This window comes from Cygnus atratus, chromosome 12 (genome assembly GCF_013377495.2).
Source record: "Cygnus atratus isolate AKBS03 ecotype Queensland, Australia chromosome 12, CAtr_DNAZoo_HiC_assembly, whole genome shotgun sequence".
Taxonomy (NCBI): Eukaryota; Metazoa; Chordata; class Aves; order Anseriformes; family Anatidae; genus Cygnus; species Cygnus atratus.
In genome coordinates this window covers 1,859,241-1,882,212 of record NC_066373.1, presented here as the reverse complement: position 1 = coordinate 1,882,212, position 22,972 = coordinate 1,859,241, and the positions used below count along the sequence as shown (strand labels likewise).

At 59.3% G+C, this 22,972-nt stretch overlaps 2 protein-coding genes across 6 annotated transcripts in view; both read left to right on the top strand.

The window, feature by feature from the left end:
• Window positions 1-16,443, top strand: part of ZNF469 (zinc finger protein 469) — a 68,346-nt gene extending 51,903 nt beyond the window's left edge. For all 5 annotated transcript variants that reach the window (XM_050713294.1, XM_050713291.1, XM_035566206.2 and 2 more), the window contains one exon: window positions 181-16,443. In XM_050713294.1, the coding sequence (XP_050569251.1) occupies window positions 345-12,989 (12,645 nt within the window). In that variant the 5' untranslated portion in view covers window positions 181-344 and the 3' untranslated portion in view covers window positions 12,990-16,443. The remainder of the gene's footprint in view (window positions 1-180) is intronic.
• Window positions 16,444-20,221: 3,778 nt separating this feature from the next.
• The window catches only part of ZFPM1 (zinc finger protein, FOG family member 1), a 31,621-nt gene continuing 28,870 nt past the window's right edge, over window positions 20,222-22,972 (top strand). The window contains 1 exon segment of the mRNA XM_035566233.1: window positions 20,222-20,261. Within this exon segment, the coding sequence (XP_035422126.1) occupies window positions 20,222-20,261 (40 nt within the window).

Here is a 22,972-nt window from a genome sequence, read left to right as displayed (position 1 = left end):
AGCACCCTCTGAAGCACCAAAAGCTTCGCCCCGGGGCTGCCGGCTGGGTTTCGCTGCTCCCTGCCCATTGCAGCACGAAGGGAAGGGGTCCCAGAGTCTCCCCCCACCACACACCCCCTCTGCCCCCCAGCACAAGGCAGCACTGCTCACTCCCTGCCGTTTCTCTCTTCCTTTCTCCAGGTCTGGGCTGAAAGGATGTATCAGAGCCCCGCTGCCACCCGGGACCCCACACCACCCTGTCCCCATCCCCGTGCCCGGCCCTGCAGGACCGTGCCATGACGGGCGGGCAGGAGCCAGCAGCAGGACGGGCAAGCGGGGCTGCGTAGCCCCCCTCCCCGGCTACCATGACCGGAGAGACCCAGCATGTTTACACCATCAGCGACGCTGAGGCCGGCCCCAAAGAGCAGGACAAGGACTTTGGCTTCGAAGGCTGCGGCGAGAAGGATGGCAGGGCGCTCGGCGGCGGCTCGCAGCCCTGCACGCCCAGCGGGGGCGAGGGGACGTCCCCCTTCCCCGCCACCAAGGACAAGGAGCCCCACAGCCAGCGGGAAGCCGTGATCCGGCCGCAGCAGGCGGGCAAGATCGACTTCAAGTCCCTCCACAACAAGCCCAAGTTCGCGGGCGAGAGCGGCTGGGGTGGCATCAAGGGCAGCCCCCAGTCCCCCCCGGGGAAGGGCAGAGCCCGCGAGCGCAGCCGGCGGGCAGGGAAGGGCGAGCGGGGCCAGCACCAGCTCTACCGGCTCAGCATCGCCAGCGCCCGCCCCAGCCCCACCATCGGCATCGCCTACCCCCAGCAAAAAGTGACCCCCCCAAAGGCGCCCGAAGCCAGCCGGGCTCCCGCGGCCGGCAGCTACCGCTTCCACGTGCCCGGCGTCCCCGAGGAGGAAGAGCTGAGCTTCGGCCGCTGCTTTCCCGAGGCCGCCGCCGGCCGTACCTCCACCAACTATACCTCACCACCCGCCGGCCCCCCGCGCCCGCCCCACGGCCCCAAAGGGCAGCCCCCCGCCGGCATCCCCCTCAAGAGCCCCGGCAGCAATGGGCAGCTACATTACTTAGAGTTTCAGGCGAACGGGGCGACCTCGTGGCCCTCTCCGGAGAAGAGCTTTGCAGGTGCTAGCTACGGGGTCAAGCCCAGCTCTTTCCCCGAGGGCAGCAAGGCGGGCGGCCACGCTCTGGGCGCTTTGCCCTTCCAGTTCCCCTTCCAGCTGCTGCACGACTCGGGGAAGGAGCCGTACCGCGGCGATGCCGAGTACCTGGATGTGGCCCTCGCCGCCGGCCAGGCGGCTCACGGCGCCTTCGGCTTCCACACGTCCCCCCGAGAGTGGCAGGAGGAGGTGCCAGGCATCGGCTCTTTCGAGGGCGCGTGCCCCCCAGGCCGGCTGTACGGCGTGCCCACCCCGCTCCTGGCCCCGCCGCCCGCCCCGCACCGCGGCCCTCTGCCGTGCTACAAGGGCAGGAGCGAGCATCCCGCCGACCCCAGCGGTGCTCTCTCGTCCTCTGGTGCTATCGACCAAAACCCAAGCACTTTCCAAGAAAACCAAGCTGTTTTTCCGTCTAGTTTACACTCGCCTAGTGTGCCAAAGCCAGTTGGTAAGGGGCAAGCCTCAGCCAAAGACAGTGTGCCCAGCCCGCGGCTGCTGCTCCCGAGCAGCCCTCTCAGAAGGAATATGCCACCAAACTCCCTCTCCCAAGTGCACTTTCAGAGCAAAGCCTATTGCAGCTCCCCCGCGGGCAGCGCGAGCGCAGGACCTGTGCCTTTCGAGACAAGCGTTCCCACTACGGCGCCCACCCACCCCCGGCTCGTGCAAGCCTGGGAGGGCGCCGCGAAGGCGTTTTCTCCCATGGACCAGAACTCAGCACCTTATTCAAACCCTGTTGGAAGCCAGTTCTCATTCGAGTGCCAGCCTGGCCCCGAGCAGAGGCAGCACAGGCAGAAAAATGCCAGGATGCCTTGGCAGCAAATACACCTCACTTCTGCGGTGCCCGGCCAGAACAGGATCGAGTTGTCGAGGCAGATGAGCAGCCAGAAGCTCCCTTTCCCCCTCGGCACGCCGGAGTGGCCGGGCAGCGGCAAAGCCCACAAAGGCCCCCCCCTAAGCAGCTCCCCAGGGTATCACAGCAAAAAGCTCCTGTCGGGAGAGAGCCTCGGGGTGCAGCATGGGGACCCTGGCTTGACAGGCGCTTTTTCTTTTGAAAATGGCAAGGACCCGGCCTCTCCCGCCTGCGACTCGAGAAGCAAAGCCCTCTTCTACAGCATGGGCCAGGCAGGGCCACCTCCTCCTCCCTCCAGGAGCTCGTCGGGCTCAGCGTTGGTCCTGCCGCCGTCAGCCTTGGTGGCTGCCTCGCCCTGCGAGTCCCCGCTGCCATCCCCTGTCCCCAACCCCACCTGCGGCAGCACCTGCTCCTCGCTCTCCCCCATGTCCAGCAGCCCGCTCAACCCCAGCTTCGAAGACGGCCAGCTGTCCGGGGCGCTCACCCCCTCGCCCTTCTTCCACCACCCCTGCCATCCCAAGGAGGGCGGCAAAACCTTCCACCCCTCCGAGGTGCTGACCTCGGGCTCGCTCCACTACCACCCCCAGGACTCCATCAAGCCCTTCCACTTCCCTCCTGACACCCTGAAGGACGACCACCTCCTGAAATGCTCCCCAGAGAGCCCGTTCCACAAACCTGGCGCGGAGGTGGCCAAAAGCTGCCTGGATGGCTTGGACGGGGAGCCGCCGCCGCCGCCGTACGCGTCCCATCACCTGCTGGCCGGCTCACTCAGCAGCGCCAGCCTGGACCAGCTGGACGTGCTGCTGACCTGCAAGCAGTGCGACCAGAACTACAGCAACCTGGCCTCCTTCCTGGAGCACCGCCAGTTCTGCGCATCCCACCCTGCGCCCCACGCCGAGGCCAAGGAAGCCCCCCGGGCAGCCGAGGGGCGGCGAGGGCTGCCTCCCGAGCCCCCCAAGCCCCCCGCCACCAGCGGGGCCAGCCTGCCGCTGTCTCCAGACCCCCAGGCACATTTGCTGGCGCTGAACAAGGGCGAGGAGTTTCTGCTGGATGGGGAAAGCAAGAGCGACGGCAAGGAGGATGCTCTGAAGGGTGGCCTCTTCAACGGCCTCGCCGCCAGCTCCTTGCCTCTCACGGCCTCTGACCTGGACATTGACGACGCCAAGCTGGACAGCCTGATCACCGAAGCCCTCAACGGCCTGGGCTACCAGTCGGACAACCCAGAGATCGACAGCAGCTTCATAGACGTGTTTGCCGACGAGGAGCTGACGGGCATGAAGGCCGCCGGCAGCGGGGCGTCCCACAAGGCGAAGGAAGGCCTGGCCTCGGAGAGCAAACCCAGGCACGCAGCAGCGGAGGAGAAGGAAGGTTACTGTTATGAGGACAGCCACCCAGGGGGGGAGAGGGCGAAGAGACGAGCAGGAAAGCAGCACGGACACAAGGGGAGGGTGGCACGGAGGCTGGTGGCCCGCGAGGCCGAGCGGACAGAGCCGGCAGCGGAGGAGAGGACGGCCAGGCTGCGGGTGGGCAGGAAGAACAGTGTCCCACCGGTGTCCTCCAGGTCAGCCTCTGGCCAAAAGCAGCCAAAGAAACTCAACCAGGAGCCTCAGACAAAAAGCGAGGCCGGGCCGGGCGCTGCCACCAAGAGCTCCAAGCCACCTCGGTTCTCCATGAAGGAGGGGAAGAAGCGGAAACCCCGGAGCGGGACGTGGAGCAAGGAGCTCATCCACAAGATCGTGCAGCAGAAGAACAAGCTCCACCAGCTGCACGCGAAGAGCAGCAAGCAGGCGCAGCTCCCCCTGCACAACGAGAGGCTGGAGACCCCCACCCAGGAGGGCCGGCTCCAGGAGTACGACTACGTCTCCGACTCAGAGGACGAAGGGGCAGCGTGCAGCAAGCTCCGCGGGAGGAGGAAGCGGGGGGCAGCGTTTATCGGGAGAGCCAAATACAGCTTCAGCAAGAAACGCCCGGGAAGAGGCGAGAGAGCCAAAGAGAAAGATCCAGCCTGGAGCTACAGCCGGAGAAGAGACCGTCAGAAAAGGGAGGCACCGGGGCACAGGAGGGTCGCCAGTCCGGAGGCTGCCAAGAAGGGGGATTGTGCCAGCAGAGCCCGCAGGAGGAGCAGCCAGTCGTCTATGGGCAGCAATCCCAGTGCGAGTGTGGCCACCGAGGCCGGTCCCACCGATCTGGTGGGGGAGAATGCAGCCGTACTGGGGAGGAGGCGCTCGGGCAGCCCAGCACGGACACCACGGGCTGCACTCGGCCATCCCAAGGACAGGAGCCCGAAGAAGAGCCAGAAAAGCAAGGAGAACTTCTCCCGGGGAACCAGACAGGTTGGCTCAGCCAAACCTTTGCTAGCAGGCCCCAGGTCCCATTCAAGTACTGAACCTGATGCTTCTGCAGGGGACGATGTAAAGGAGGAGCCACTACCGCCAAGCCAGGAGGGGCAGCTCCCCAGCACGGCCACCTCGGGCAGGAGCCCCATCAGGCTTCCCCATAAGAAGGAGGCAGAAGAGCCAAAAGGAGCAGCAAACCAGGCAGGAGAAGGCAGCCCAGAGGCTCAGGACTCGGTGGGGCTGGTGATGGTTGGCCAGAGGCAGCAGTTTGCCCCCTACACGGGTGACACAGTGAAGTACCACGTGGAAGAGCTGATGGCTCCATCCCGGAGCGAGCCCAGCCCCAGCAGTGCCACCGCTGCCTTCTCGGGAGCGAGCAGCAAGTACGGGAAGGCACAGGGGCTCACTGATGGTGGGAAGGGCTTTGCCACACCGGCTGCCCCGTTTGGGGGCGATGCGGTGGGGATGATGCTGGCTGCCAAGGCGCCCGATCCGTACGTCAGCAGTGACAACGCCTTTTTCGATCCCAAAGGTCTTCCTGCTCACTATGATGCCAACCTCTTCTCAAAGCCCCCAGCCTTGGGGTCCTCACACATGGATGACATGTACTTGTGCCGGGAGGACATCAGCACCGGCTCCTTTGAGCAGAAGCACGCCAGCATCTCCCCCTACACTGCAGAAACCCCACAGACCAAGGTCTCCTCCCCTCTCAGCTTTGATTCCTCCTCGATTTTTGGAGAGCTTCCTGTGACTGAGTTCGATTCACCACTGTACGAGAGCGTGTCTGCTGGCAAGGATGGCTATGTGGCAGCGTTTGCCTGCCCCAGCAGTGCCCCCAGCAAGCCGCTGCCCTTTGAGCAGCCGTACCCACCATTCATGCCGGAGAAGGACTGGTCCCTGATGGAGGAGGTGGCTCCAATGCTGCCAGAAGACATGGCTCACTTCCACGGCCTGGCGGTGGACAAGCCACTCGCCAAGAAATTCCCCGAGGAGGCACCCGTGCCCCCTGCCCAGCTGTCTCTGCCACTGCCGGACAGGATAACGGATTACAACGTGGCTTTTATGAACAACATGTCCGACGACGAGCTGGAGATCAAGTGGCTAGTGACGGAACTGGAGAGCCAGCTGCAGACCAGCAAGCTGAGCGGCGAGGCTCCCGCCGCCCCGCCAAAGGGAGAGCATCACGCTGCTGCACCCCTGCGGGGACCAGCAGCCGAACCTTTCCCACTCCTGCCTGCTGACCAGGGGACGGGCCACCAGAAGGGGCTGTTCATGGCAGATGACCTGGGCAGCTCGAGCCTCCTGGCCACCAAAGTCTGTGCCGGGGAGAGCCTGGGGGGTGAGAAGCCGGTGGTCGCAGGTGCCCGTGGTGGCTACGAGGGAGGCAGGGAGCCCTGGCATGGACCCGCAGCAGCGTTTGGCTCGCTGGATGCTGGGATGTGCACGCCAGCCCCCTCGGATGGGTTTTGCCCCAAAGACAGCAGGGAGCAGCTGCAGGGAGTTGCAGTCACCGAGGGAAGTAGCCCCAGAAAGATGGAAAATGAGTCTTCCTCCAATAGCCCACCCAACTCCTGTGCGCCAGACCCAGCTGAGGTGCCCATCTACAGAGACCCCCCTGCAAAAAGCCCTCCTGCTGTCACCAATGCCAGGATGGTGGAGGCAACCGAAGCCAACAAGGACACCCTGCCATCCCTGCCATGCAAACACGGTGCAGAGAGCTTCCCTGTGCCAGGGAAACCAGGTGAGCGCTTTGGTGATGCTGCAGAGCTGGAGAAGTTCAACGCCCATCTTCCAAACCATAAACCTGAGCTCGGCTTCCGGCCTGGTCCGGCCACAGCCATGGACCTTGCCTTTTCACCTCACGTCAAAGAGGTCCCGGATGCAGAAGAAAGACCCTTCGGCAAGTCCAAGGAACCCCAAATGGTGAAAAATGTCGTGGACTTCAAGGGGGATGGCGGTGGATCTGCGTTACTGGAAGAAGCAGAGGAGAGGAAGAGCCCCACAGCCTTGCCGGCCCCCGGGCACGGCGACAAAGCCAGCAAGCACAAAGCTCTGCTCTTCCACATGCTGAGCCTGCCCAAGGAGAGCAGCTGCAGCTCCCAGAGGACATCAGCCACCCAGGATGCCAACCCCCTGCAGCAGCTCCAGCTCTTCGTGGCACGGACGGTGAAGAGCAACGAAGAGGAGCTGTTGATGCCCTGCTTCCCCGTGCTGCTGGCCCCCGGCCACCCCCCTGCCACCAGCAAGGGCCAGCCAGAGCAGAAAGAGGAGAGTGGTGATGGTGAAAGTCAGGCGTATCGCCCTGCCCCAGGGGAAGGGGATGTCCCCGTCATGGGCAATGCAGAAAGCATCGCTGCCCCAGCTAAAGAGGCTGTGCCATTCCCCAGTGCCTGCAGGCAACTGGAGCCGTTCAGTGCAATGGGCTCCTACGGTGCAAGACTATCCACGTTTGCTGGCCCGGAGCTGCAAAATAATGTGGCGGAGCTGCAGCACTTAGCAAATGAAGATGAGGAGCCAAATGACATTAATATCCGTGCAGATGGTGCTTCCCAAGAGCAAAATGACCTCTCGCCACTCAAAAACACAGCGGTGACCCCACCGCCAGGGCAAGGAAAGAAAGCTGATCAGCTCGTGGAAGAGCAGGAGCATAAAGATAAAAACAAAGCGGCCTTGGCATTTAAAACACATGAGCAATCCCATTTAAGCTGTGGTTTGATGGAGAAAGAAACGCTGGGCAGTGCAACATCAGCGGGGCTGGGAACAAATGAGGCTGAACGCAGAGCGTGGTGCCGGGGAGCTGACCGAGACGTGCAGGCACCAGGATCTGTGGGCACAGGCAGTGCCCCCACCAGCCCCACCAGCATACTCAGTCCCTCCAACGAGCCCCACATGCGTCCCCGTTTGTTGCAGGACACAAAAGTAAATGCAAAGGTTCCCAGAGAAGGAAATGGTAAGAAAAAGTCCCTCAACGGCTGTCATTATGCAAGTGAATCTCTGGCCAGCCTGCCCTCGCCGATGGGTTTTTCTCACCCCAAATACTTGCAGAGTGGTGGGACCGAGGGAGGAGAATCCCCCAGCTTCAGCAGTCAGCTCTCGGAAGAAAATAAATTCAGCACGTCCCCACTGAATGCCTCAAGCTCATTCCTCGCGGCGAGATTTCCTCCTGAGGCCGATGGCAATCACACCCACCACCCCACCCCAAGCCTAACAGAGCAAGGGACATGGAACAGGACCCCTGCTTTTCCTTCCCCCCTGCATCACTGTGGGGCCACGCCGACAGAGGCAGGTGGGGACGGTCACCACCGCTCCCCTGAAGGTGTTTTGGGGAGCTACGGACCGCCTGAAAGAGAAGGGATGGCAAGAGCCTGCGCTCCTCTGCGCGCTGATGCCCTAGTGGGCTCTGCTGTGGATGGTGCCCAGGAGCCATGCAGGAAGGATGGTTCGCCTCCCTGCTCGCCTTTCAGCCACAAAGGGGGTGGGAAGGAGGGACCCGAAACCGCCGGTGCCGTGCTGCCAGGATCTCATTTTAGAGAAAACCAAGCGTGCGCTGTCACCGACATGGTCATTAACTCCATTCCTCCAGAAACCCAAAATTACCCAACCCAACCCACGACAGATCTTCTGCTGTTCACAGAAAGAGAGGTGAACCTAAATCAGGAGAAAAAGCTTGAGAACTGCTGTGATGATGGAAATAAGTATCAGAATGAACCAGAGGCTTTGTCCAATGGTTTTGTTGTTCAGCAGGTGCCAGCTGCTGTCTGTAGAGGGCTTAAAAGGACGGGAGATCTTGGTCCTGATGAATCAAATGGCCACCAGCCTTCAGAGGCAGCAGAGGTGAGAACTGGTGATCTTTCCAAAACCACAGAGATCGGAGAAAAGAGTTTAGAAGGGGAGAAACCCAGGAACCACAGGGCTGAGCACAGTGGAGAAGCTGTGAGTTGCGTGTTAAATAACATGGGCCAAGGAGAGGGCAACACACGTCACAGCACTCCAAGCCCTTCCCAAAATGAAATGCAGAAAGAAAAGAAGCCCAACGGGGTCCAGGTCACCTGCGACATTTGTTCAGCCTCCTTCCGCTCCAAGCCCGGCCTGACCCGGCACAAAGCTGTCAAGCACCAGGTGAAGCCCGGCAAGACTTCCAGGTCCACCTTAATTCCTGCGGATGAGACATCGAGGGCAGCCCAGAAGGTCTCCAGAAGGAGCCTGAAGGCTGTCAAAGAGAAAACCTGCAGCTCCCAGGTGCCACCCGCTGCTGAACAAGCGTCCAAGAAAATATGCACAGGCCTGGAGAAGGAGCCCAGCACGCAGATGCAGGAGGTGGTGAGCAGAGTGCTCAGCGACCTCAGCGTGATATCCCTCGAGGTGTCCCAGGAGCTGCACCGCACACGTGTTGCGCACAGGGAGGTGAAGGCCAAAGGGCAGCACGCAGAGACAGGGGCAGGCGAGATGGCAGCGGGGACGCCGGACCCAGGCAGGCAAGGCAGGAAGGGAGAGAAGGGCAGGAGGAGCCAAAGCAAAGATCCCGGAGGGGTAAACGGCAATTCTGAGAAGAAGCTGAACAGGAAAGTGAGGCGAAGGAAAGCAAAGGCATTTCCCAACAGACATGAGCCCGATGGTCCGCGTGAGCTGGGGAAGAATTCAGGTCCTGCCCCTGCTGCCCTCAGCCCCAGCCTGCCCACTGTCACGGAGGGCCTGCATGAGCCAGGCAGGTGCATTTCAACAGAGGAACCCAACTCATCCCCTCCAAAAGTGAAGCAGTCCCCGTGCGCAGCCGAGCTCGCAGAGGACCCAGGCGACGGGATGGTGCCTTCAGAGGAGGTCATGAAGGAGCCAGTACCGGGCACAGCTCCCTGTCCCGAGGGGAAGAAAGATCCAAGTGAAGCAGAAAGCACACAGGCTTGCAGAGCGTGGGTTAGCGGGTTTGTGAAGCAAGTGGAGGAGGGACTGGGTGACGTAGGCGAGGAGCAGCACTGCGGTGCCGATGGCACGGAGGAGATGGAGGCTGAGACAGGAGGTAGTTCGGGAGGCAGCGGCGCTGGGAAATGGAGCGGTGTCCCAGGGGGTCTCACATCACCTTCGCCAGGGGTACCACCGGTGGACACAAATGATTTGGAAACCCCCCAAAAGGCTCCCACGCATGGGGCTCTGCAGCCCCCACCGGTGGCCAGCCCTGCTCCCACGGAGCCGAAGCGCTGGGCGAAGGCAGAGCTGCCGCCGAGCAGGGAGCACCACGGGGACAATGCGGCCACCTCCGACCTCCAGGGCTTGTTTGACGACGATCCCACGTTCTCCCAGCTGTTCCCCCGGGACGACCAGCTCATCCGGAGGAAGTGCACGCGGGTGTATGGGAAGCGCAGCAAGAAGCCCAAGCCTGTCACTGAGGTGAGCCTCCGGCCGGCGGGTGCCATCGACCTCTTCTCCATCCGACTGGCGTCCGACCTCAGCGACACCGGCTCCTTCTGTGTCACCAGGGAGGACCCCTGCGAGTATGAAACCATCTCCGTCGACGACGCCTTGATGCTGAACATGTGTCACGGCAGCAAGGCGAAGAGTGGGGAAGCAGGTCCCGGTGGATCCACAAGCACAGCACTGCGGTCAGACGGCGAGAAGGCCAGCCCTGGGAGAGATGTCACTGACCTGGAGGACAACGTGCTAACTTTCTTGTGCCAGAACAGCCACATGGACAACGGCCCCAGCTTGAGCATCTGGGCGGGTCTGGAGAAGGAGAGAGAGAGCCTGTCCACTGAGGAGATGTTTGAGGCTTCGGTGGGCCTGGAGAATGAGCACTCGCTCGGAGAAACGAGCTCCGAACCCCCCGACCTGGCAGAGGAGCCCTACGACGGCAAGAGCAGCGAGGATTCAGACTCCCCCGAATTCCACACGATCGACATCGAGATGCTGAATGCCAAGCTGAAAATGAGGGACATGTGCTTCTTCGGTTCTTGCGAAGAGCTTCCTGGCAGCAGGGACGATGATGCTTCAAGCTTCAAGCCAAAGCCGGGGCAGCACAGCAAGCACGGCAGAAGTAAGCTAGAAGATGGGAAGCTGGGTAAAAACCGCGGCGACATCACCGTCAAGGCCAAGGACAAGCAGTACAAGTGCAAAGTCTGCTTCCAGTGGTTCCTGACGTTGGGGGAGCTGGACTTCCACAAGCTCACCCACAACCCCTCCCCGCCGCCCACCTGCTACATGTGCGTCCAGCGCAAGTTCAGCTCCCGGGAGCAGCTGAGGGACCACCTGAAGGAGAAGCACGCCAAGAACAAGGCCGGCCTGTGGGCCTGCGGGATGTGCCTGAAGGAGATTTCCGATGTCTGGATGTACAACGAGCACCTCCGCGAGCACGCCACCCAGTTCGCTCGCAAGGGGCAAGCGCAGAAGTCCGTGATGGGCCTGCCGGCCTGCTTCAGTGAGGACAACGATGCCGTCACCCAATTCCTCAACACCATCATGTGTCGGAAGCCCAGCAGGTCCTCCCGGCACGCCGAGCCCAGCAGCAAGCACACACCTAGCAGGGAGAGCAGGAGCCCCAGGGAGCTGCCTCCGGAGCAGGAGGCCAAGGCAGTGAAAGAGCCTTCAGAGAGCAGCGTCAAGGTGAAGCCTCCTGCACCCAGCTCCTCCAAAGCATCTGCCAGTCCGTCTCCGGAGCACCCAGCAAAAAGCGAAGGCACCCCGAAATCTGTCCCCATGCACCCAGACTGCAAGGATCCTTCCAGGGACTGTCATCACTGCGGCAAGCAGTTTCCCAAGCCCTTCAAGCTGCAGCGGCACTTAGTGGTGCACAGTCTGCAGAAGATTTACCTGTGCCACAAGTGCCCGATGTTCTACCAGGAGACCAAAGAGCTTCGAAACCACCTCAGCCAGGAGCACGGGATAGTGGAGGAGCAGGAGATCAAGCACACCACGCTGTACGCCTGCGAGCTCTGCGCGGACGTCATGCACGTTATCAAGAAGTCCTTCATCTGCAGCATGTGCAACTACACCTTCTCCAAGAAAGAGCAGTACGACCGGCACATGGAGAAGCACCTTGCGGGCAGCAACAGGACTTTCAAATTCAGAGGGGTCATGAGGCCCGGCGCTGCCTCCAGGGAGGGCAGGGAGAAGGTGAGGGAGGACGGCGTGCCACCGAGCAAGAAGAGGAAGGTTGCTCCCCACGGCACCTCGCCAGTCCGCCTGGCCCACGCTGGTGACCTGCAGCTGGTGGAGGCTGCGAGCCCCAGCCTCCAGCCTCCTTCTGACCCCTTCCCTGTAGCACCCCGGGACCAGGCGGCACCTCTGCCCCAACCCCCCGTGAAAACCGAAGACCTGGTGGGTGACTTCTCCGACCTCCTGGCGGAGATGGAGAAATCCCAGTTTGACACCCTGCCGCCTCCACCCTGCCTCTCCCCGTCTTTGCCGCAGGCTGCGGCCAGCGGTGCCGAGCTCGGCCACATCGCTGCCCTCTCCATTGAGGAGCTGGAGAAAGGAGCGTTTGATGGGAAACCACTTCCTTTCCTGGACTCGCCCGGGTTTAGCATGGACCTTGCTGGATTAGCGTGCAACCAAGCCACAGACCAAAAGCTGTCTCCTCCACACCTCACCGAGAAATGCGGCTACGCCGATGCCCATAAAAGAACAAGTGTAAGCAACAAAGACGAATATACAGCGGGGGGGTTGGGAAACCCTGATGCAGCCACCGATGCCGTGGATGGGATCCCATTTCTCCAGCTTGCCAAGAAGGTCTCGGAGCTTCCTTCCCAAGGGGCAGAGGCTCCACCGGCCAAGGAGACCCACAGGACGCAGTGGGGCACCCCCAGTGCCAGCGAGGCCTCTTCTTGGGAAGGCGCATCCAAAGCCACTTCTCCGGAGGCTGCCCAACAGCCCCTGCCCCTGAAGGACAAGACAGCATCACCTGCACTGAATAGGGCTGCCAAAGATTCAGCCCCGCAGAAGAAAACCACAGGGAACCAGTCTGGTGGTGAGGCTGCTCCCGAGGAGGGCCAGCAAGGTGGTGCGGTGAAGGACAAATCAGTGCCTGATGCCAGCACCAAGGAGAGCAGCGCTGGCACCAGGGACCACGGTGGCAACCCAAGCAGATCCTCCGGCCACCAGCTCCGAGGAGATTCTGCCGGCCACGCGGGCAAGCTTCACCCCAAGAGGAGGAAAGAGCACAAGTCCCTGAGCCACCGGGGCAGCGCCGGCTCCCGGGAGAACATGGAGGGAGACGGGAAGAAGAAGAAAGGCCGGGCGCCGGGCCCGGGCAGGAGCGAGAGCAGCGGCGAGCTGAAGCGCGCCGACTGGAGCATCGCCGAAACTCCTGCCCTGTCCCCGGGGAGGAGGGATGCTCACGGCAACAGGCTGCTGCCCAGGCCCAAGATGGGCACCCAACTGAAGAAGGTGGTCCTGGACACTTGCAACCAGAAGAAAGGGGAGCTGCGGCACGCCAACGGCGACGTGCGGCGCAGGAAGGCCATTCTGGGGAAGAGCCTGCACCAGGTGCTGGCCAAGGGCACGGCGCCGGCCCCGCGCGGCTCCTTGCACGGCCCGCGCCCCGCGCGCGGCACCAAGCCCACCGGCTCGGCCAGCTACCGCACCGCCGAGTCCCAGAACAACCTGCTCAGCCAACTCTTCGGGCAGAAATTAACCAGCTTTAAGATTCCTTTAAGAAGAGATACTTCAGAGTAATTTATGGAAGTGACTTACAGTGATCCGCAGCTGCTTTCACGGGGTTTGCAAGGGGAAAATTATCAAAGCATTAAATTCGTTTGTGTAGCATGATTTTTCTGTCTAGCTTAAATGAACTTGCACTGCAGCCTCTGTGAAATAGTTTGCTTTGTGTCTACTAATCTACTTTAATTCACCTGATTTATCATGCAAATGCTAGAACTTTGATGTTGCTGATGATTTTCATGAACTGAAATTGTAATCGCTTTGGGCAGACTGAATCGTCAAGAGCAAATGCTTTATTGCAGAAGTGCTGAGGTTATAAGGATACTTGCAAATCTCAGACCCTTTTGAGACTGTGTCTGTGTTATCTTTGTACAAAGTACTTGAAGAGATGAACTTCATTCCGTAGACGTCTTATTCATAAGGTGCAGTACACTGTAGAAAGCAAATTTTTTTTTTTGAAGATTTTGCACAAATAATCCCGTACAATTCATTTAATTGGGAGCTGGCCTAAGAGATGATACAATTAAAAAATAATAATAAAAATTAAATTAAGCATCAAGTGTCCCATATTTTGACAGCCATCCCTAAGAATTTGTTTCTACGTCGTCAGGAGAATACCGAAGCAGCCGGCGGGCTGTCCGAGCGCTGCCGCCGTCGCTGCCATCCTTTGACCACTGTAGGTGATGTGCACGGAGGAGAGCTGCCACCGCTAGCAAACTGCACCTTGACACTTGTGACAAACTCTTGTTTTTTAGTTGTGTTTTTTTTTTTTTGGGGGGGGGGTGTTTTTTTTGTTGTTGTTTTTGTTCGTGTGGGGTTGTTTATTTTATTTTTTTTTTGCGCAACGACAAAACTGTGCCAACTTACCGCACCGCAACGGTACTGTCCGAGTGCCCTCAACGGTATAACTTCTAAAACTATCTTACTGTATTGAGTTAGTGGCTATATAGGTATCCGCTTTTTACTATGCAGTTACTGGTGCTATTCTTATTTTGTAATGTGAATACAGACTTCCTTGATCGAAAATAAATAAATAAATAAATAAATAAAAGGGAACCGTTAGGAAGTAGCCGTTACCTGTAAGAGAAAACAAAGCAGGAAAATCAAAGGTTAGGGAAAATCCTGTATGCTGGTACTCCGTAGTGTCGCGAAGGTTACGTCACGCCGGACAAGCACGTTATACAACCGAACTTCTGAACCGGAAAGTAATCTCAGGTGCAAACGAGGACATGGAAGATAACTAAATACTATTGAAATACTCCCAAGTCAAGGAGGTGAAGTAATGCACTGATGTGATATGAACAGTCAGAGTACTTTGCGTCTGTCCTGCAATTTTTTTTTGTTTTGTTTTGTTTCAGATTTAAAAGGAAAAAAAAAAAAAGAGGCTTTATTCTGTTAATATGTACCTTTACGATTCTTTGTATTGTATAAAAATATTGTAGGTAATTTACCTTGGGTGCAATGTGTTATGTCAAAAGTTTTTATTTTGATATTTTGTCAGAGAAGCAGAGAGAGAGCAGGAAACGCCATTTTATGATGTTGTATGTGTGCTTTTAAAGTGCCTCTTTAATATTGTTAAATAAAGTATGAGATGAAAATATGGGGTGGTACTGTAAAATCATACATGATTAATCTTTTCAAATATATTCCAATATTTTCACAGAAATTCCCTGTCTTGTGTGGCGTTTGTGGGCTCCTTCTCCCCGGCTGTGCTGGCAGAGCCTGACCCCGGCCCCGCAGCCCTGTTCTTGGCCCCTTTCCTGACCCGACCATGATGCTGCCAGTGCAGCAGGCGGACGCTTTGCACATTTTTGTGGTGTCCCGTGGGAAGAGGAGGGCTTGGTGCCCCCGCCATCAGATTGCAATAATCTGCAGAGATGCAACTGGAAGCGTGAATCTCCAAGCAGCTCTGCAGCAGGGCCCTCAGCTGCAGCTTGGATTTTAAAGCTCTTCCCAACAGCACACGCTGCAGGTGCGCGCTCCGTCTGTCATTTATTTAGCCCCAGCAGAAACTCGTTCCCATTTTCCATCGCCCATGGACATGACCTCACGGTGCCCGTCCCCAGCGCCCTCACACCCTGGTCGCCACCACGGGGACATCTGCACCGTGGCCAGCAGACCCCGCTGACATTTCCCTTCCTCCTATACAAGCACCCCATTGCATTTCACACCTCGGCTGTGATACAGCCCCGTGGGTGCCTTATCCGGGGGGGGCCCAGCTTGGTCAGCCCCAATTTGTCCTCGAGCTGACCTCTGCCGCGCCACGCTGAGGTCTGGAGGTAGGAGGCTGACACAAAGCCGGGCATATTATATTCTTTAATTACTGTTGCAATCATAACATTTAAACGCTGTCAATGAGAGATAGCTCATAACCGCGGGCTAGAATCCTTGCCACTTGGGGCTTGTAACTAAAACTGCAGGATTAATTTGATTAATTGATAGAATTATTTTCCAAACTACTCTTTTGTTTATGGAGGCTTAAAATGCTTGCCGCCTGCACCCTCCTGGTGTGTTGCAGAGTGGAGATAAAGCGGCTGAAAATAATTAGTATGGCTTAATTTAGGGAAAAAAATAACCTCAAAAGAATTTTGCAGAAAATTTAAAGCAGCACATTTTACTTTGTTTTGGCAGGAAATATTATGGAGTTGGAAATGGGACTTTTATGTTTTCTCTCTCCTATATTTCACCAGGGCTGCAGCCCTACCGGGGAGAGGAGTATTTCACTCCGGTTTGCTGCTGCAGCTCTCCCACACCCCCAGCTCCATAACGTGGGCACCTGGAGGACAAAATCCCACCGGGAGTAACAGGTTTGCGGTGGGCAGGGTGCGGGGATGCCATTTGGAAGCAGCCCCAACCTTCCCCCTGCATGCCCTGAGCAATGCCCACCCCAGGCACCGCTCCCCCCGAACGCTGCCGCAAGCCCCAGCGCCAGCCCAGCATCCTCCCTGCAGCTCCCCATGCTGCTAAAGCCACAGCCGGAATATTTAATTCTTCTTTTTGCCTTCCAAGCTGGGAGGTGGAAAAAAATCCCCCCCGCTTCCATCAGCTCCTAAAGCCCCAGAGTTTGCTGAGTCTTGCATTTATCCGCGCACGTCGCCGTTGACACTTGGAGGACTGCAAGGCCCCCACCAGCGTAATGCCAGCAAGGAAGGACGAGCCCTGCTGGTCCTCGCTGCTGTGGCTTTTTTCCAGCTGCTGTTTGTTCTTAAAGCCCCCCCAAACCCAGCTGCCCTTTCTTCTAAGCCCCACGCCCAAGTTTCCGAGCTGTAAGTGCTTTAAGCCTCTCCGCCATGCCGGGCAGATAATGGGATCCACCATGGTTGTCACGCTGCTAGCAGGGGCTGGAGATTTTTTGCGTTGCTCTTGAGTCAAATCTGGCCGTTCCTTGCACAGCAGTAATTTAAATCCCGGCCCCCACACTCCTCTTGCAGGGGACACGTGCACCCGCTGCCTCCTGCACCGGCTGAAGGGTGCAAATTGAAAATGTGGAAGCGAGCGGGATGGGGGCGCGATGCTCCCCATGTGCCAGCTCTGGAGATGTGGCTTTAAGGGCCAGGGAAACTGGGGAGGGTTTCAAAGGGAATTTTCCTGGGGATGAAACCAATAGGAAAAATAAAAAATTAAAAAAAAAAAAACACACACACAAAAAAAAACAGCATCAAGAAATCATGGAGCCCTAACATATCTGAGTTGGAAGGGATGCACAAGGATCATCGAGCCCAACCCAAACCCCAGCCTTGAATCTGGGCCTTGCAGCATCAGGGGTGGGAGAGTTTGTCTGCACACTTCCCCTGGGCTTCGACACCCCCCAGGAGCAACGGGCACTATTTCTTTGCGCCCTGCCACCACCCGGCAGCAGGTGACGAGTGGCAGCAGGGCCAGCTGCGCGCACCGGTAGGTGGCAGGGCCCGCCCGGCACCCAGCCCTGCGGGGGCACCCCGGATGCAATTCCTCCCTTTTAGGACAAAACAAAAAAGCCTAAAATATGACTTTTTGCAGCTGTTCCTGCAGCCCCAAGCACAGCCCTGCTGTGCCACCGGCCGGCGCAGCTCCCATGGGTGCCCTGCACCTCTCAGGGTGCCCAGCGCAGCACCCAGCGCCGCAGCCGCCCGCCCCTCGGCCCTAAAATATGGCCGAGGCAGCGCCTCGGCTTTTTCCATTTACATTCCTCCGCCGACACATCCTCTCCCCGCGTCTCTAATAATATCGCCCCAGATTAATTGGCACTAATACAAATGTACACAGCTCCATAAAAAGATGTCACCTCGCGCACAATGGGGGAAACGGCTGCCGGCGCATTATCTCTGCTCTGCAGGCATGTAATTCACTCCTCGGGAAAACACGCTATTTATTCTGTTACCCTATAACAATCTCTCTGCAAACACAACGGGATGGGGGGGAGGAAAAAAAAAAAAAAAAAACAAAACGAGCCACCCACGAGGAGATGTGGTGCTGTCACCGGCACCCAGCCCCGCGCCACGGCGGGTGGCACCCACGCAGGGGCAGCCGTGGGTCCCCACGCGGGGCGATGGGGCAGGGAGATGCTCGGGGATGGTCCAGCAGCGTGGATCCAGCCCTCAGTCCTACATTTTCTGAAGCGATTGCAAAGTCTCGGGCCTCGGGGGGATCTCGGAGGGCTTGGGAGGGTGCCAAGGAGCTAATTAAAAGGACACTGGCGAGGAATGCGCAAGGGTGAGGACTGACTGCAACCTGTTTGTCCCTGGGGCAGGGCTGGTGCTGCAGGCAGCCTCTGGCACGTTTTTTTTTTGGCCAGTTGGAGGGGTTTTTGGCTGGTTTGAGGGGTTTTTGGCTGGTTTCAGGGGGTTTTAGCCACTCGTTGTAGAGCGAGAGGCAGCCACTTGGTGCCCAACCCCATTTGCGCACGCTCGTCCCCCACCACAGCCCCTCGGATCCGTGTGTTTGTTGGCGTGCGTTTAACACCTGGTCTGATTTTTTTATTATTTTTGGTAGTCCTTTGGGGACCCAGGAGTTGGACTCAATGATCCTTGTGGGTCCCTTCCAACTCGGATATTCTATGATCCTATGACAAACCCATGAACTGAAGGGTTTGCCCAAAGGTCTCCCCAGGAGGATGCGGCGCGAGCCAGAGCCCTCGGCTACCCGGCATCAGTGCTGAGCCTCAGGGGCGCACCCAAGGGTGCCAGCCCCAGCGCCCTGACCCCAAAACAACAAATGAAACCCCCTCAAGATGGCTTTGGGGAGCAGAACCCCCAATACCGCAGGGGTTTCACCTCCAAGCAGAGCCGAAGCAGAGGACGGGCAGCGCCCGGTGTCACGGCCCCGCAAGGACGTGCGCAGGCGCTCGGCGGCATTACGCACATGGCAAGGAATAGCAAGGCACTGGAAGCAGAGCCACCGGCCCCGAGCTCTGGCGGTCTCCAGGTCTGCAGCTCGGGCCCAAACGAGGTGAAACCACCCCGCACGCCTCGCTGGGACTTTTGGGGGTGGGCAGACAACGGGCGCAGAGCGAGCCCTTCTCTTCCGCCGCACCGCCCGCCCTCGCCGGTTTCTCTCTTACCCCTGGAACTCTTCTTAATTCCTAACTTAATTTCTTTTGACATCCTCATTGCCGGCTTGACCTCTTTACTGGAATCATGTGCCGCTTAAAACTCATTATCCCACCATTGAAACAGGAAGCTAATTAAAAACCCTTTAAAAAAAGAGGGGAAAAAAATGATAGAGGAAAAAAATGAGAAGGAAAAAAAAAAAAGCACACCCAGCGTTCAGTGGTGTACAGAGAGGGAACATGGCCAAGCTGCTGTGCCATGCCGTGCCGTGCCATGCCGTGCCGTGCCATCAAGGGCTCCCGCAGAGTCCCAAGAGGCACTAACCCGGGAGCAGCGGTCCCAGCAAAGCCCCCCCCATGCCGAGGGTTGGGTTTGGCCCCATTTTTTGGTTACCCCTGAGAGCAAAAACGTTCGGGTCGCGGCCCCAACCCCGAGCAGCTCCCGTTGGCCGTGGGTTTTGGCTCCTCCACCCTCGCAAAGCTGGATCTGAAGGTGGGAGAGGCAGATGGGGAACTGTGGGGGCGCCGAATTTCGGGGGGCAGCACCCTGCAGAGCAGCACCCCGCAGGCACCCCAAGGGTCCCAACGCAAAAGGGGATGGGGCAGAGCAGGATGGGGCCCCCTGTGTACTAGGTCCCCTCTGTGCACCCCTAGGTGGGGGGTCCTGGGTGGGCTTGGGGTCCCTTGCGGAGCTCAGTGGCTCCAAAGGGGAGCTGGAGACCCCAAAGTGTGTGTGGGGGTGGGGGGGTCAGGACCCCTGGTGCACCCCAAAAGGGGTAACCGGGGAGGGGCTGGGATCCCATGGGGGCACCGGGGTCCCAGAGGATGCTCTGAGGACCCCAAAATGAGGTCAGGACCCCAAATTGAGGGGGCTGGGGGTCACAGAGGATGCTCTGAGGAGCCAAAAATGAGGTCGGTACCCCAAATTGGGGGGCTGGGGTCCCACAAGATGCTCTGAGGGCCTAAAAAGGAGGTCAGGACCCCAAACTGGGGGGACTGGGATCCCAGAGGATGCTCTGAGGACCCCAAAAGAAGGTCGGGACCCCAAATTGGGGGGGGGGGACCCCAAATTGGGGGGGGGGGCTGGGATCCCACAGCAGGGCCGTGGGGACCCTGCGGGGGGGGGGGGGGGGTGAGGACACCAAAAAGGGGACCCCTACAGGGGGGGTGCAGGCCATGCCGGGGGGGGGGGGGCGAACCCCCGAGGGGAGGGGCCGAACCCCCCCCTGCCCGCTCCCCCCGCCCCCCGCCGCCGCCCCCGCCCCCTCCGCGCCGCGCGCCCCGCCCCGCGCCGCGCGCGCCGGCTACGCCATCCGGTGGGCGTGGCCGGCGGGGAGGGGAGGGGGGGGGAGGAGGGGAGGAGGGGAGGGGGCGGGGAGAGCGGGCAACAGCCTATGAGCGGCCGCGGCGGCGGCCGGCCCCGCCCCCTCGGAGGGCTGGGGCGGGCTCGAGGCGGCCTCGCGCCCCATTGAGAAAAATCCCGCGGCGGCGGCGGCTCCGCTCCGCCGCGCACGGCCCCGGCCCCGGCCCCGGCAGCGAGGGGCGGGCGGGCGATGCGAGCAGCCCCGGGGGGGGGGGGCCCGCCCGCCGCCGCCGCCGCCGCCGCCGCCGCCGCCGCCGCCGCCGCCGCCGCCGCCGCCGCCCCCGCCACCCACCCGCCGCCGCCGCCGCCGCCCGCCCAGCAGCCAGCCGGGGCGCCGGGCTCGCCCCCCGCCGAGCGATGTCCAGGAGGAAACAGAGCAACCCCCGGCAGATCAAACGTGAGTCCCGGTTCCTCCCCCCGGTGCTATCTCACCTCGCTTTTTTTTTTTTCTTTAATTTATTTTTAATTTTTTGCACACACACCCCCCCCCCCCCCCCCCGGTTCCTTCCCTTCTGCCCCAGTCTCCCCACGGGAGCCCCGTGCCTGGCTGCGCCCGGTGCCCGCTGCCCCCCCCCCCGCCCCGTTTCCCCAGCCCCTTTCCCCGGCTCCGTTCCCCGTCCCCGTTCCCCAGCCCCATTCCCCGTCCCCATTCCCCAGCTCATCCCGGCCCCCTTCCCCATTCCCCGTTCCCCAGCTCGTCCCCGCCGCGCCCCCCCCCCTCCTTTCCCCTCCCCGGCGGCGCTGCCAGCTCGGTGGCTCCTCCGGTACCGGCTCCCGATGGGGGCCCCCGATAAGGCTCGAAAATATTCCGCTCTGCGAGTCCCGGCCCGATAAAGATCGCTCTGTCGGGACGGCCTCAAATTGGGATCTTATCTCCCCTGCCCGCCGCTCAGCCGCAGCGGGGCAGGGGCTCCCCGGGCCGCCCACGGGGGTTCCGTCCCCCATGGGACACCCCCGGCTCCGGGGGGGCTCCCCCGGCACCCAAAGGCCCCTTAGGGCAGGGAGGAGGTTGGGATCCTGGGGGTGTCGCTCCAGGATCCCCCCCCCCCCCCCCCGAGCCCCGTTATCGGTGCCCACCGGCGCGATGCCGCGATGTGCCGCCGCGTCTCCCAAGAAATTGGGCGAAGTGCTGGAAGTTTTTTCGGTGCCGGGCTTGGTTGGCTGCTTTTTTTTTTTTTTCTTTTCCTCCTTCCTCTCTGTTGGTTTTCTTTTCTCCTTTTTTTTTTTTTTTTTTTTTCTTCCCCTTGAGTCGATCGAAGCCGGTGATAAGGCCGAGATGCGAGGATAGGGAAGGCTGGCCACCATGTGATAATACAGCTTTATCTTTCTCTTGAAATAATTGCAAGGCTGAGTTGCACCTACCTGTTTCCCTGCCTGGGGTGATTGTTCTGGTGATAAAGCGCAGCTAGACTTTTACCCGGGTAGAGTTAAAAATAGTCCCGGCTGCCTCCTTGATTTTATTATTTTTTTCAATTTTATTTTTTCCTTTCGGGTAATTCTGTTTTATCCGACTTCCGCGGGTTTCCTTCCCCGGGCCTGGGCAGCGAAGCCCCTCTTGCGGGCGGCTCCATCCCCGGTGGCGATGGAGCACGCGAGCTCCAGCTGGGGGAAAACGGGAGAAGCCTCTCCGGTAGCCCCAGTAACAACACCGATCGGGGCGATAGCATCCTGCCGGCCCGTGGGCTCCGCGCCACGGCCACGGGGAGCCCACGGAGTGGGGGGGGGTAGGGGGGCAGAGGGGGCCGCCGGGGCGCTCAGCCTCCGCGGGCGCGCTGGCGGGGCGCGGGCGGCTCGGCTCTCCCTTCCCCGGCTGCTTTCTGCCGAGATGTGAAGAAATGATAAAGTGGGAGGCTGATCTCAGGCCGCCAGCGATGGCCAAAACTGATTAAAAGCTGAAAGCTTGGAACCCTTCCTGTATGTGTCAACATGAAAACAGTCATTAGAGACGTGGAGCGCCGCGAGAGCGCGTTTCGGCTGCCTCCGACTGCTCTCTCCTGAGGAGGGAAAGTATGCATGAATCAGGGCTCTGGTAACCAGACTCCTCTAATGTACAGACCGGACCTGTTTCCACAAAGTCTATCCTTTTTATCATCTCGGCTGGAGCATTAAAACCTCCTCCAGATTCATATCTGCTTATTTTATTTTCCTCAGTGACGCTATGTTCTCTCTCTGTCTTCATCTCTTTTTTTTTTTTTATTATATTTTTTTTCATTTTTTTTTTTTGCATTTTTTTCTGAAGCCCGATGAGCAGCGCAGATAAGGCTCGGAGGGGAGATCGCAGGGAGAGCGGGCGATCGCCAAGAGCGATAAGACAAAGATCAGACACTGGACTATATTTAACCAGCTGCTTTAACCTTCTCCTTCAGCTTTCTGTGCCGAAGCCTTTCTGACGCAGCGACTTTCCCCGGGGATGGGTGCTGGGTGGGGGGGGGGTCCTGAGCCCCCTCCTGGAGGCAGGGTGCTGCCCGGAGCCCCCCGGCAGCAGGAAGGCTCTGCCAGCCGATGGCAGCTCCGTGGAGGCTTTTCAGCTTGTGGCAAAAGCTTTTTCATTTTGCAGGGGCCCTCCTGCCTGATACCTGCCCGTGCCTGGGGGGGGGCGGTTGTGGCTCAGCCCCCCGCTCCCTCAGCAGCGCTGAAAATGCAGCAGCCTCCCTGCAGCTGCTGCTGCTTTATTTTAATTTTATTTTATTTTTTTTTTCCTTCTGCCTTTTGTTCTGCTGGTAGATAGATGCGAGGGGCTGATAGAGAGCAGGAGCTGATCTCTCGCCCAGATAGCCTGTTATATTTATTAACTTCAAACAGGGGAGCGCGGGCACACAGCTGAGGAGCGAGGCTCCTGGCAGCTGCGTGTGCGTGCGCTCACAGCGCCGGGTCCTCAGATGGGGGAACTGATAAGCCGCAGATTGATCTCGTGCTGCCGATGTGCCTCTCTCCGGGTGCTGTTGTTTTAATATATATGTGTTCTTTTGGGTTTTTTTTTTTCTTCCCCCTTCCTAAATTAACTGGAAGCGAACATTTTTTGTAGTAGTTTGCAGGAGCCTGCCTGTGGTTTTTTTTTTTCTTTTTTTTTTCTTTTTTTTTCTTTTCCCTTTCTATTCTGCTTTCAGC